Source organism: Lotus japonicus, chromosome 4 (genome assembly GCF_012489685.1).
Source record: "Lotus japonicus ecotype B-129 chromosome 4, LjGifu_v1.2".
Taxonomy (NCBI): domain Eukaryota; kingdom Viridiplantae; phylum Streptophyta; class Magnoliopsida; order Fabales; family Fabaceae; genus Lotus; species Lotus japonicus.
The window spans coordinates 77563704-77578901 of NC_080044.1; the positions used below are offsets into that span (position 1 = coordinate 77563704).

Genomic DNA, 15198 nt, shown 5'->3' on the forward strand with positions numbered 1-15198 from the left:
ATCCGGCACTCAACCACCATTCAATGTACCTACTTATATGGACTCATAGCTCCATTGATGTATCAATATCCCAAATCTCTTCCAATCTACTTCAAATTTCACAAAAAATGGATCCATCTGAGTGTCCTTTTGATCTTGCAGCATACATTCAAAATAGTCAAATTGAAGAAGCTTATGTACTCAACCGATTTAGAGAGCGTCGAAGAAAAATTCGAGAAGATGCTGCACCTCGTAGTAGAAAATATCTCGGTAGAGATCATACAGCGGCAAACCAGATGCTAATTGGCGACTACTTTGCCAATGAGCCTACATATGACGATGCAATGTTTCGTCGTCGGTACCGGATGCAAAAGCATCTTTTCCTTCGAATCGTTGATGACCTTTCAAGTAGTGATAACTACTTCACCCAACGCGTTGATGCAGCCAATAAACAAGGTATATCACCCTTAGCAAAATGTACCACAGCAATGCGAATGTTAGCATATGGTGTGGCAGCAGATGCGGTCGATGAGTACATCAAAATTGGAGGTACTACAGCATTGGAGTGTTTACGTAGATTCTGTAAAGGAATCATACGATTGTATGAGCAACAGTACCTGAGAGCACCAACCCAAGAAGACCTGCAAAGGATATTACATGCTAATGACATGCGGGGGTTCCCAGGCATGATCGGGAGTATTGACTGCATGCACTGGGAGTGGAAAAATTGTCCTAAAGCATGGGAAGGTCAATTTACTAGAGGGGATAAGGGAACCACAACAGTTATTCTTGAAGCAGTTGCAACTTATGACCTATGGATCTGGCATGCCTTTTTTGGATGTCCTGGAACGTTGAACGACATAAACGTTCTAGATCGGTCACCAGTGTTTGATGACGTGGAACAGGGAAAGACTCCAGCTGTGAATTTCGTTGTGAATCAACGTCCCTATAATATGGCATACTATCTAGCCGATGGTATCTATCCTTCTTATCCAACTTTCATCAAAACGATTAGACTTCCTCAAAGTGAACCCGATAAGTTATTTGCAAAAGTTCAGGAGGGATGTCGGAAGGACATCGAACGTGCATTTGGAGTTCTTCAAGCTCGTTTTCAAATCATCCGTGAACCAGCTCGCTTGTGGGACATAGATGACTTGAGTATCATTATGAGGTCATGCATCATATTACATAATATGATTGTCGAGGATGAACGAGATACATATGCTCAACGTTGGACCGATTTTGAGCAATCTGGGGAAGGTGGATCTAGTACACAGCAACCATACTCGACCGAGGTTTTACCCGCTTTTGCAAATCATGTGCGTGCTAGATCCGAGTTGCGTGATTCAAATGTTCATCATGAACTGCAAGCAGATCTAGTGAAGCACATCTGGGCAAAGTTTGGAATGTCTCAGGATTGAAGATGATTTGTATCGTACTATTTACGTTATTTGTGTGTTGTGTGCTTAGTTTTTCCTTGTCTTGCATTTTAAGATATTGTGTGCTTAGTTTGTTGTCTTGCATTTTATTTTAAGAAAATAAAATAAATTCTTGTATGCTTAGTTTGTTGTCTTGCGTTTTAAGTTAAGAAAAAAAAAATTATAGTCTATATTTTAAAAAAAAAGTCTATATTTAAAAAAAATAAAATCGTTAAGTGTTTATTGTTTTAATTTAATTTAAATCGATAATTGTAATTTTATGTAATTATAAAAACAAAAATATAAAATTAAATAAAAATGTGAAATAAAAAAGTGGTGGGGTAGGGTGAGTGGTGAGTGGTGGGGTAGGGTGTTGAGAGTTAAACAAAACCATTGGAGTGGGTAATTGTTGAAAGTTTGTTGAATTGGAGAGAGAAGATGATGTGGAGTGTTGGGAAGAGAAAAAGTGGGGTAGAAAAGGGTTAAACAAAACATTTTTTGTTTAACCATTGTGGATGGTCTTATCTTTAAAGGCTATGGTAGCGTTTGGTGACGAAACAGAACAGAACGGAACGGGACAGAACAGAACAATAATGTTCTATGTGTTGTGTTTGGTAACTCCAAGTCAATAAAACAGAACCATGATTTTAATTACATATATAACCCTACATGTTTAATATTTAATTGAGAAAAACAAATTAAACTCAATTGAACATTTTGCATAGAAACCGTTTGTTATTGCTTACTTCATGAAATAATCACTTATTTATTTCTTTAAAATAATCACTTATATATTGTTTAAGTTGTTTCACTATGCTATTGAAAAAAGCAGAAACCTAATTATCTATTTAAGCTATTTTAAGTGCGTTTATTTAGATTAAAAATATTGATTTTTAATTATAATTTTTTTAAGAGATTTTGAAAAAAGCATGAGTTGATTCGTGTTCGACTACTCTAATTAAAATCACTTTTTTTTTTATCTCCCCTCATCTATCATCATGAATTTTCATTATAAGCTAAAGTAACTGTTTCAAATAATTTGTTTTCAGCTTCAGCTGAAATAAACATCAAAAGTGATTTTTCCAAAATAAGTTGAATTAAACGCATTCTAATTGGCTCGTTTATCATTGCTTACAAAAACAGATTTTACTTTTGAAAAAATAATTGATTTTATTTTAATTAAGTTGATTCATGTTTGATTACTCTAATTAAAATCACTTTTTTATCTCCTCTCATCTATTATCATAGGTTTTCATGATAAGCTAAAGTAACTGTTTCAAATAATTTGTTTTCAGCTTCAGTTGAAACAAACACAAAAAATGATATTTGATTAAAAAAGTGATTTTTTTTAATTTTAAAAGTGATTTTTTGATTAAAAAAGTGATTTTTTGATTTTAAAAGTGATTTTTTAATTAAAAAGTGATTTTTCCAAAATAAGTTGAATCAAACGCACTCTAATTGGCTCGTTTATCATTGCTTACAAAAAGTGATTTTACTTTTGAAAAAAATAATTGATTTTATTTTAAGTGATTTTTTTGAAAAAATTGATTTTTATTTAACTTTGACTACAAATATAATAAGTGCTTTCAGTTTTATAAGTGATTTTAAACTGGTTCGATACATAAAATTTCAAATATAAATTAGGGGTATTTTTGAACTTGCAATATTTTAAAGAGAGTGTTCTGTTCCGTTCCCTTCCGTTCCACCCTTTTCCAGGGAATCAAAGTGTCCCGTTCCTGGAGCCTTTTGTCCCGTTCCGTTCCATCTTAAAAACACGACAAACACTGAACGGAACCCATGTGTCCTGTTCCGTTCCCTTCTCACCTGTCTACCAAACGCTACCTATGAGTTCAACAAGAAAGTCTCACTAATAATAATATCAAACATATTTATCATTGAGTTACTACTAAAAACTTTAAATGTAACCTCAATAACAACTATCAAGTGTAAATGTCGATAATCTTCACCAAATTATTAGTAAATGTCATTTTCTTTGCTACGCACTCACATAATCTTCTCAACATCACTAGATGTGTTATACAATCATCACCAAAAGTTTATAGTCAATAATAAACCAACAGTTACAAACGATAATGTCATGTAAACATGAAAAATTTAGATAAAATATAAATTGCAAATAAAGGTGGAAAAATATGGGTTGATGAGCTAACCCGACCTACCCCTTTGGTTCTCGTAAGTAGGGTGACAATGTGGGTTGGCGGGGCGAGTCAAACTCAACTCGTCATTGGCTCGTTAAAATGCGGATTGATTTGTGCTAGCACATTTTTTAAATTTCAATTCAAAAGTTTTAATTCTACCCACAAAGAAAAATTGGACAAACATGCTGGCCCAACAGTTGAAGCCCATTTTGCCACTCCAACCCATAACAATTAAACGGTGAGATTACTATTTATTGATTTATTCCCTCCCCCATCCTAATTTATTTTGAATGGTCTATTTTAAGAAAATTAGATTTCCTCGCAGACATAAAAATCAAAATCAAAATCAAATGAATAATGAATTATTACCGAAAATGAATTATTGAGTTTCAGACAGTTTACTGAAGCAGTAAAGTCAGTCTAGTAAACACTGTTTCCACTCTCCATTATGCCGTTGTCTTCCCCCACTACCTTTTGTCTCCTTCTCTCCCTTTCTCTCTCCCTGTCTGAGATTTTAACCTAGATCAAACGGAACAACGATCCATGTTGTGAGAAAAGCGTGAGCCACAGAGACAAAAAAATCGACCAAACATCTCAGGCACAGTTCGAATCAGATAAGGAATGGTCTAAGGTTGTTATCAGTGATAGCGAACTTGGATCTGCCATCTACATTCATCACCGATCGACACCGCTGCTGAAGAACAACACTCGTGAACTTCACCAACACACTTCAACTCTCACTCGTCACTCTCGTGTGTTCTGCTTTTTCGGCGATTCAACACCTTTGAGCAATGGGGGTAATCTAACACACTCCCTCTTTCTTTCTTTTTTTCTTATAATCGATTTTGGCCACCGGAGAAGCTGGTTGTATGTTGCTTACTGTAGAATCGATTTTGCAAGACACTGGAAGGCAAAAAAAATTGATATCTCTGATTGTGTGAATTGACGTGGAAATTGTCCGTACTAACTGGTTTTGTAGCTAGTAGCCTAGCATTTTTCTTGTATCTTCCTATGTGATTCCCTCTTTGTTTGACTTTTTAATTTTTATTGTGAGAATATTCGTGCGGTTTTCTGTTTCAGCAACTAGTACTGTTTTTTTACCCTAACTATTTAAGCTGGAAAATTAAACATACAAATTTACTTGTAATTTATATGTTATGTAGCTATCTCTTGATGTAATTTGGACTCGTTTTGAAGATTTCCCAGCAAGTTGGGCAGTTTTATAATATTTAAATCATTGTAAAAAGAATGTCTTGTGCTTCTTTTTTTTCCCACTGATAATCTAATGTTATTTAGGGAACTAAGGAAGAGTCATTGTCAATTTTTTTGGTATTTTATGACATGGATAAAAGTTAGATTTTGGGTTGGTATCTATCTGATGTTCTGCCAAATACTGATTGCAGGTTTGAAGTGGTTTCCTTGCTTTAGCTAGCTATCTGAGGAGAAATTGACTTGTTGATCTATGAGATTATAATTCTCATTTACAAAGCATGGATAAAGTTTCGTCAGATTGCCCATACCCGGGATGCTTCTTTTGTGTTATGAAGGAGGGGAATCCGAGCAAGCGTAGAGCGAGTGTACTCAAATTCTTTAGAGAACTTCCATGTCAGGATGATGATGGTCAGGTTCTCCCTATCAGTGGCCTTTGGAACACGGCAATGGCGCATCCAAATGACCCTGAATTCATAGAGCTAGGAATATTTGAATGCATGTCTGCCCTAATATGGAAAGGACTGAAAAATCGTCGCTGGCTTTCGCATGACCAAAATATCTACATCCCTTATTATGCAGCTCATATCATTGGTTCCTACACAATGAATATGGAAGAATTTGCAGAGAGTTCTGTTCATGCTGGGGTTATTCCTCCTCTGGTTGAGCTGTTAAGAGGTAGATTAACCTGGGTGGAGCAGAGGGTTGCAGTTAGAGCTTTGGGACATTTAGCTACATATCCCAGCACTTTTCCTTCTGTAGCAAGTCATGGTGAAATTCTTGAACTCTCCATGCAATTAGCAATGAGTTCCCTGGAAATAGTTTATTCACACTTTTACCAATATGTTGATAGAAGGTTAAGTTATCACTGTGATCTGCTTACACGCGGTATGGGTGGTGTTGAAATGGAGTCCAGGAAGGCTGAGGAATGGGCTAGTCAGTTACAATGTTGGTCCCTTCAGCTCATCAATTGCTTTGCTTTTAAACCTGAATTTCTTCCTACGATATGCAAACCTGAATTTCTGAACAAACTACCTGGCATGTGGGGTGGACTTGTTAATGAAAATTCACCAGCTGGCATTGGTTTATTAAGAACAATTTGTCATCAAAAGCTTGGAAGGGGACCAGTGGCCAGTTGCCCTGGTATTATTGAAGCATTATGTAATATTGCTCGGTCTACAGATGATTGGCAGTATATGGCTATTGATTGTCTTCTATGTTTGCTTCAAGATCCCAACATATGTCACAAGGTAAAACTTTCACAGCTTTGCATTAGCACCTGGTTCTGTTATTTCGCTTAGCCTCATCCATTGAGCTCACTTGCACTGATGAAAACTTATAAAGCTACTGATTGTCTGGGAAAGAATACTCGGAGTAGCATGTTAATGAAATTTATTTCCAATGCATTAAAAATTTAAAGTTAACTTAATTGGATTAAATTAAAAATGAAATAGAAAGGTTTTTATGCTTAATCTGAAGGACTTTGATTAGGCATGGACCTTCACTTTGAGATCTATCACACTCCCTGCGACTTGTTTCTACCTCTTTATTTCCTGATTCCTAAAATTTCAACTGTAAATTTCATTGAGAGGTGAGGTATGAGGGGGGAAATACACTGATGGATGATTTCCAAACACTAGAATGGTAGTGCTAAGGAGAAGGAAATAAATAAAGATTTTGGCAAAGTATTTTGTTTTGTATGGCATTTTCAATTGGGCATCCAAATACATTGCTGTAGGGAAATAATCAGCTTATGGTTTTGTCTAGGCTGCTTAATCCTAGTTATCTATTCCCTTCGTCATTGTCTTCAATGGAAGGTGCCTAACCCCTGTGAAGACACTGATGAAATTTTAAACATGATATAATAGTACTTTTATCCACAGGATTATTTATTTTCATTTTTCCTCATAGGCCCAATGATTTCATTTTTACAAACACCAATTGCTAGGGATTACGACTCAAGTTTACATCAATTGGATATTGCAAATTGATTTGTGTTTGATTTAAGGACTTGGCATATATTATGTAGGTGGTTGATAAAGTTGTGCCTGCATTAATTGATCTTGCTGAGATTACTACTCTGGGTGATCATAAAAAGCTTGGCGATTCCATTGTTAATGTTCTTCAAGATTGCATCCAGTCGCAAGGGTCAGGAAGAAGCTCAATCAATAGTCGCACTAAAGAACAGGTGGAGGATATATTAAATTCAAAGCAGAGATTAAAATGGGAAAAGAATATGCCCAAGGAAGATCTGCACATTAAGCAGGCTGCTGCACTGGTAGTCAAGCTTGAAGGAAATTCCCTGTTCTCATCTGGAAATATTGCTGGGGCTGCATCAAAGTACTCTGAAGCATTGGCATTGTGTCCAATGAGATCCAGGAAGGAGAGAGTTGTTCTATATAGTAATCGTGCTCAATGCCATCTTTTGCTGCAACAACCTTTGGCTGCTATAAGTGATGCTACTCGTGCACTGTGCCTACATAAACCTGTCAATCGTCATGCCAAAAGCCTCTGGAGACGAGCACAGGCTTATGACATGCTTGGGTTAGCGAAAGAGAGTTTATTAGATGCTATTCTATTTATAAATGAGTGCTCGCAATCAAATGATCCTGATCTCTCACTGAGGCAAAATAAAGTTCCGGATTATGCTGAGCGATTAGTTAAGAAACAGATGCGTGCTGCATGGTTATTTCGAGATGCAGCTATCAAGCATGGTGGTGTCCATAATCAGGGGGATGGTGGTGATATATATGGCCCAGAGACTGATGATTCTGAATGGGAGACAGCTAGTGAAAGTGATATAGGTAATGATGGAAGAGATGATATGGGTGATGATGATGATGATGGTGATTGGAATAATGATGATGAGAGGAAAGATTATGACAAACCTTCAATAAAAGGTATTTTTGTCAAATAGTTTCCTATTGAGATGCTTTTATCAACAATCTCCATTATTTTGTGGTCCCTCTTCATGTTTGTAATTATTCATTTTTGTTTGGTGTGTGGGGATTGGTTGGCTAATATGCTGAAGCATTTGCATATTTGAAATAAAAAGGAAAGGCAATGAAATATTTGGAAAGTAAGATACAAGGTCTCATCACTATTTGATGTTCTGTGTGCAAAATTATAGAATAACATGAATCTTACTAACCAGTCATTTTCTTTGTTTTTGAAATGACAGTTTTATTTTACCAACTTAAATGATTCATATCAACTTATGATATAGATATCCAAATTCTCTGTAGATGATCTTGTCCCAACCTAACGGAACACTGAAAACTGATTTTCTATCAGGTTATACAGCAATGGTGAACAATTCTTATCATTTCAGTTTGCTAAGATTAGATATATATAATATATTTGGTCAAGAATTCAAGACTTATGTCCAGTCGGTGCATACCTTGATCTGTATCTCTCTGGCTTTAGTTTACATTTCTTAGAATGAATAGGTCACATTACGCTGGATTTCTAGTTTTAATTATGATAGTGGACAAATTGATGTAATTAAGTCCTTAAATGAATTGCTTACTGCACTCCACTTTCAGCTAGCCCTTTATGACATTAGACCATCTGATTTGAACTTATGCAAATCCAGTGAATTTGAGAGAAAATGTTGTACCCAAATTCTCTCCAATATATATCAACGAAAAAGAAGGAATAGAAGTAAAAATATGCATGTATTATATCCCTTAAGATGCAAACTGCAGTATTATATCCTTTATTTGGTACATGGTTTAATGCTTCGGTTTTGAAACTTTAATTTCCTCCAGAATTGAAGCATGGATACAATGTGCAGCTTGCGGAAGAAGAACCATGAGATAAGCAGCTTTTGGCTTCTGTTACTGTTCCAACTATGCATAATTTGAGGGTTTAGAAGGAAAAATGCTAAGTCGCTCCAGTGTAAGTGGAGGGTTGAAAATGATGACAGTTTCTGGTTATTTGAGGTTCAGAATTAATTTATATAAAGTTTTCCATATTTCATGTTTGTTTTGTTCTCCCATTTTTCTTGTCAAGTGGAAAAAATGAAGTTTTCAAGTTTGGAGAACTACATAGCATTTGGAGTTTGTGAAGCATTTTTTTTGTTCCCCCGCCCCCCCCCCCCCCCCCCCCTCCCTCTTGGAGGTTTGTGTATATAAACCTTTTGTGAGCAAGATTCCTGAGTGCGTTATTTTTCCTTATTATTCTGATTGTAGTTTGCCTGTTCTTTTTTTTTGTATTCATTATTTTTCATTTCTTTAGAATCGATTTTACTTGTTTAAAATCAATTCTAACCAGTTCAACTGTACCGGTAAAATTGATTTCATGGTTGAAATATTAGATCCACTAACACAACAAATAGTTGCTTCTGCGTTGAACATAATTACTTCTGAGATTTTAGGACTACAAAAATCACTTTTTTCATAAAGATATCTAGAACACGAATCACATTATTTTAACTAGTGGTTATCATTCATAATTTTAGTAGAATTAATTATGTCTAGAGTAATTCGCTAATGCTAATCCAAACACAAAGTGTAAATGCGTATGATTACTGCTACTAACAAGTTTTTGTTTATTCAATCAGAACATAAAAGTGATTTACATTGAGCGTTGAAAAATATTCTAATTTTCTCCAATCCTATCAAAAATAGCTTACAAACTTAACTAATGTCACAAATCTCCCTAGAGCAGAATTTTCTTTCTATGTGCATGCATAATTGGAAGCACAAACTTCACTCTTAACTCCATTTGTTGCAGTTCTGTTCTCTTATCCCATAAACAAATGCAAATCATTACAAAGTATAAACTCCTTTAGTACACTTTCCCCCTCACTCCCCCTCCTTTTGTTTCTCTTCCACAAACCAAATAAAAATAAATCTCAGTCGTGGAACATATTTTGAGACATCAAGGATGATTGAATATGAAAATCTGTTCACATTTAAAGAATGAATGATTTTTCCCTAGTCGTGTAACAGATGAACTCTACTCTTACTGGTGTAATTGTGTTACCGGAAGAAAAAAGCTATAACAATTTCCAAGCCTTCTAAAACTTGATCAAATGAGCAAGTTGATAAACCTCCACTTTTTTCCATAAATGAACTGCTGAAAAAAGTGAACTACGGGGGCAGCAAAACTTTCTCATCATCATCATCATCTAAGTCTATGCTCTTCTCCCTTGGATAATCAATGTCAATCTCGCTACTTTCCTTACCATTCAGCCCATTTGACTGGAAAACAGGAATTTCACAATATTCTTCTTTTGTGTCATCTTCCACCTCCATCTGCTGCATTTCTGAATCCACTAGTGCAACCATTTTTGCTCTCTCCCTGTCCCTTGGGTATGTGCAGTAAAGGATTGAGTAGATGGAGACACATAGTATCATGGGGATTATAAATGCACTATAAAGTGCCTTGGCAAGTGATGCAGCATTTTCCCTATCTGTTTCAATCTCAACAGAATTTGAGGATCCTTTTGGGATTGGTCTAAAACCATACACATGCTGAGCCAAAAGTCCCACAATAGGAGGAGCAAAGGACCCCAAGATAGACTCGAAAGATTGATCCAAAGCATATATTGCAGTTCGGGACTTCACTGGGACTATTTCTGCAAATATTGGACTGTCTACACTGTTAAAGTTCAAAGAAAACTAAACAAAGTGAACCAAAGAAAACTAAAAACAATATCATATGATCAAGTGATCAATTTAGCCGACCTCACTTAGTGGGATAAGGCTTTAGTTGCTGTCATATTGCTAAAGCTTAATAAGGCCCCGTTTGGATAAACAGCTTAATTAAGCGCTTATGGTCATAAGCGCTTATGACATAAGCGCTTATGACATAAGCGCTTATTCATAAGCTATTTTTAAAAATTTATTGAAATAAATTAAAAATAAGCTGTGTATAAGCATAAGCTGTTTTTCATAAGCTATCCTGAGTAGCTTATGAAAATAAGCTGAAAATAGCTTATGGCAGATCATAAGCTGTTTGCATAAGCTCTCCCAAACACTGGCATAAGAGCTTATGCTGTCAGATAAGCTCAAATAAGCTCTTCCAAACTGGGCCTAAATCTTGCAATTCTGAGTAGAAAAAATGAGAGTTTTGGAGTCATATCATATATACACATACTTGTTAGTTGCTGGAGCATTCCAAGCTGTACAGAATCCAAAGATGACGAAAGCCAGACCATGCAAGAAGGCTGTGGATGGATCATCAGGCAATGCCAACAACAAAATTGCAGCTAAAGGAATGGCTGAACCAGCACTTATTTGTGACAGCATTATTCTTCCAGTGTTTGGTAACCTTAGGGATAAAAAATCACCCATCCATCCTCCAAACAAAGCTCCAAATGAAGCAGAAACTATAAACAGTGTCCAAAGGACTGCTGTTGTGACATGGGAAAAGCCTTTTAACTCTAACCAAAGAGTGGCAAATGACAAGCCTGACCAGGGGAATGATCCAAACACTCCCTGAGCCACAATGATCTGAAATGTTGGAATTCCAATTACTGATTTTGCTTCTTTCACTAGACCTTTCATTTCAGAATAAAAGGACTTGTTTGGAGCTTGTTGTGCAGCTTTTTCATTGCTTTTTGAGAAATTTGGATCATTAGCAAAGAGGCGTACCAAAATACCAACTACAATACTGATTAATGCAACCAGATGAAATGCTATTCTCCAACCAGCTATACCAGCAAATGATGTTGAGGCTATGAGTACAGAGAAGAGACCCCCAATGATGCTTCCCATGTTTCCTGTAAGTTGCAGCCACCCAAAAGCCGTGCCGCGATTGCTATCAATGGTGGAGTCAGCAACCAAGGACTGGATTGCTGGAATAACAATGGCAAGTCCAATCCCATTTAAGCCTCTTGAAATTGCCACCTGATCATCCAAATTATGCAACAAGTTAGATAACATGGGTTGATCATAGTAATGCAAAATTGTTACTGAGTCTAAGTGCCCTTAATCCTATAAAAAGACTAAGGTAACATGGTTAAGACATCTCCACTCTTACAATAATACTACTGAGACCTAGGCTATGTGCTTGTCACTAAGTATAATCCCAGAGTTTTGGAGAGAGCAATTACCATTTATCATGCAAATAATTTTGGTGTGATTCCATTTAAAATTATGATGGATCGCTAGAGGATATTTACAATAAAAACTAACAAAAGTGGTATATTTAAGCAATGGAACAGTATAAAAAATCATGATTTCTGATGAACATGTTTGATAAAGATCTTGGCTGCTAAACTTCAACCTCATTGCTGATCTCATTGGTGATCTGAGTAAAGAGTAACTTCCAAAGTGAATTTGATAAGTCAACTCAGAACATTCAGAACCGCCAGAAAATGAAAAACGAAAAAACAAAAGTTCTATGTGGTTAAACACCTACAGATCTATAAGTCTATAACCAAAACAAAATGCGCAGCAAAACAAGCTTAGAAACAAAAGGACCTGTAAGAAGGTGGAGGAGATGCCAACGAGGAATGTTGCAGCTGCCCAGAGAAAAGCACCAAGAGCAATGACATGTGCACGGTTGTGTCGGGTGGCGAAGTATGCAGCAAGTGGATAACAAAGAGACTGAACCAGAGATCGAAACAGAGTGAGTGAACCTAAGGCAGAGGGATCAGCGTTGAGAGCAGCACCAACCTCTTTGTAAACTCCTGGTAGCAGTGACTCATCAGCTCTCTGCATAATGCTTGCTAGATTCACCAGAACCAGTGTCACTGTCTCTTGCTTCATCTTCTTCGTTTTCAATGAACAACCAAGTGTTCAGAGTTTATCAGTTTTCACCCATCAAACATTAGGAAGTTGCAGGGTCTTTGGAGAGAAGCATGGAAACAGTGAGAAGCTAAACTTGGAGTTGACTGACTTGGATTGGTGGGACAGAGTACAGTCACATTTGCAATTTTGATATTTGATTAAAAATATGTGCAAACTTAAACTTGAATGCATTGTTTGTAGGTAAGGAATTTGGAAGGAAGAAAGACGAGTGGAAGGAAGTCAAGAGAAAAGCAGGGGTTTTCCATGTGTTTGGATCGAGTGTTCATACATTCACACCTGACTTTTTGTTCAATTTTATTTCTACTAATTTTTCTTCATAATATGTCTCTACATTTTCTAATATATCACTTATTATATTACTAATTTATATATCTTCTCTTCATATTCATCAAAGTGGATTCAAAGTGTCAACATAATTGTTTCATTTGAATCACACGGGAAAATAAGAGGAAGAGAGAAAAGCACATGGACCCACAAAAAATATTTTCCCCACACTACGAAGAAAAACACATCGGCAACACTTAAGAACATACATGCTCACAGATAGTAGACCCAGCTGACACATGAAACAATTAAAAACTGTAAATGTTATTCGGAAACCCCTAAACCCCAAAATTTAACAGAGAATTCAATTGCATATTGAGTGGAAGAATTTTTTTTACTTTATTCTTTTTAAACTGTGCTCAATTTTTAACATGTCATTCGACCTTTAACCAAAACATAATTTTTTTTGTCAAACTGAAAATATATTTGATGTTAGCAAATTCTTTAGGGTTTAAATAAAAAAAAGTTAAATGACACGAGATATTCATACACACCACGTGCACGACTAAGCTAAACTTATATGCTACTTTTTAAAAATTAAATAATAAAAACTAATAAAATCCTCATTTAACGGTGTACCACACCAAGGAGTAAAACCATCACTTAACAGTGCATATTTGTCACGCCGTTGGATGATGGTTTTGTTGTTTTACTTAAATTATTATTGTAGTTTTTTTGTCAATAATTATTACAAAATAGAATAGCAGTTTAGCTTAATCGTGTGTTGTTCATGAATATTTTTTTTGGTCGAATTCATGAATATCTTGTACCATCAAGCAATACTTAAACTAAATGGGCCTAAACTAGAACCGAGCCCAATCCTAAACATATCTTTAGATTTTGTTCGGAAACGGATCTGAATCCGGTACAACCTTGAATTCATTTTAATCATGTACTTTCATCATATAAATTAGAATTAAGGTATAACAAATGTTTATAACACTGAAAGGATAACACATTTACTATAATGTTCTGTATGGATGTAGAAGGGAAAATGAAATGAAGGAATATAAGAGGAAATAATATGATCGGAAAGAAGATAAATGGAAAATGAGGTAATTTTGATGTTGTTTGGATTGAGTAAAAAAGAGGGAAAAATGAAAGGAAAAGTAATAATAATAAAAATAAGTATGGAATACAATTACTATTTTGTCCCTCTCATAAGTTTTTCAAAATAATTCATATATCATTTTTAACTACACTTCAAATATAAAGTATTTTCGAAATTATATTTTAAATTTAGTTTAGAATATTTATAATAATATATTATAGTTTTTATTTTACTTTTAAAATTATATCTTTCAAGTAAGTTTTTTGATAAAATCTTAAATATTATAGGACATGGAAAAACTTGAATTATAATTATTATTATTATTATTATTATTATTATTATTATTATTATTATTATTATTATTCAATTAGATTTTTAAGCATACGAAATACCAGAATCCACAAATTCAATGTAGAATTCTATTTCTCGTAAATACAATAAGAAAAAATGTTCTCGTATTATGGGGTATTATAGTGTTTTCAAGTGAAATCTCACCTCTTCCATGTTTTCCGTCCATATTTACCAAGAAAACTGTCATTGTACTGTACGCTATCAATTTTCATGTCCTTTTCCCTTCTCATGTATTATCCAAACACATTCAAATAGTGTTTTCCATCTAATTTCCAGCCCATCTTCCATTTTCCTGGCAAAATGACCCTAAACAAACACAGTGTAAGTCACACTTGCAATTATATGGTCTTCTATGATCTAAAACTAACCCAACTCATTAAAGGACTAAAATACTAAAATGAATAAATGTGATTTTTTGTGATATACTATCATCAGTAGTACTTCTGCTCCACCAGAGGAATGCCTGCACCTATTGACAAGAAATATTTAAATTGATAAGAAATAATAATATTATTAAATGATAAATAGAGGTTTCAATATTAAAAAGAAAAACCAACACAAATTGGCTCATTTTGTAACTATGAATCACATACATCTCTGAGATATGGAGTGTTTATGTGTCGGATACTATTATACGACATGACACGTGACAAACACTTTTTTACAGTGTTTGAAAATGTCAATATATCTATCTATCTATCTACACGCGACATGTACACAGCATGCACGCGCACACACACATTTATATATATATATATATATATATATATATATATATATATATATATATATATAAAAGCAGTGTTTGGGGAAGTGAATCTCATGAACTTGTCAGTGTTCCTCACAAGAAAATCATGAATATGAGTTGGGGAAAACTACATGACAATGGCATACAGAGAGAGTGTAGCACCGGTTCTCCATTTTGCGTTGATGAAGGGAGAATG

General features: G+C 35.0%; 3 protein-coding genes across 4 annotated transcripts; 2 read left to right on the forward strand and 1 right to left on the reverse strand.

Moving 5' to 3' along the window:
• The first annotated feature begins 188 nt into the window (after positions 1-188).
• On the forward strand, positions 189-1537 carry LOC130709989 (uncharacterized). The gene has a single exon (XM_057559142.1). The coding sequence runs from the start codon at positions 276-278 to the stop codon at positions 1398-1400; it is 1125 nt and encodes a 374-aa protein (XP_057415125.1). The 5' UTR covers positions 189-275; the 3' UTR covers positions 1401-1537.
• A 2440-nt stretch (positions 1538-3977) lies between these two features.
• Positions 3978-8838, forward strand: LOC130711403 (uncharacterized). The gene is made up of 4 exons (XM_057560996.1): positions 3978-4353; positions 4960-6015; positions 6795-7665; positions 8536-8838. Exons 2-4 carry the CDS (start codon positions 5047-5049, stop codon positions 8580-8582), a joined length of 1887 nt encoding a protein of 628 aa, XP_057416979.1. The 5' UTR covers positions 3978-4353; positions 4960-5046; the 3' UTR covers positions 8583-8838.
• Positions 8839-9462: 624 nt separating this feature from the next.
• Positions 9463-12659, reverse strand: LOC130714946 (uncharacterized). 2 transcript variants are annotated; one of them, XM_057564930.1, is made up of 3 exons: positions 12199-12650; positions 10871-11622; positions 9463-10363 (listed from the first exon to the last, which is right to left on the reverse strand). In XM_057564930.1, exons 1-3 carry the CDS (start codon positions 12484-12486, stop codon positions 9862-9864), a joined length of 1542 nt encoding a protein of 513 aa, XP_057420913.1. In that variant the 5' UTR covers positions 12487-12650; the 3' UTR covers positions 9463-9861. The 2 variants fall into 2 exon arrangements, with proteins under 2 accessions (XP_057420913.1, XP_057420914.1); XM_057564931.1 differs by having other exon boundaries at positions 10078-10349; positions 12199-12659.
• Positions 12660-15198: the final 2539 nt, after the last annotated feature.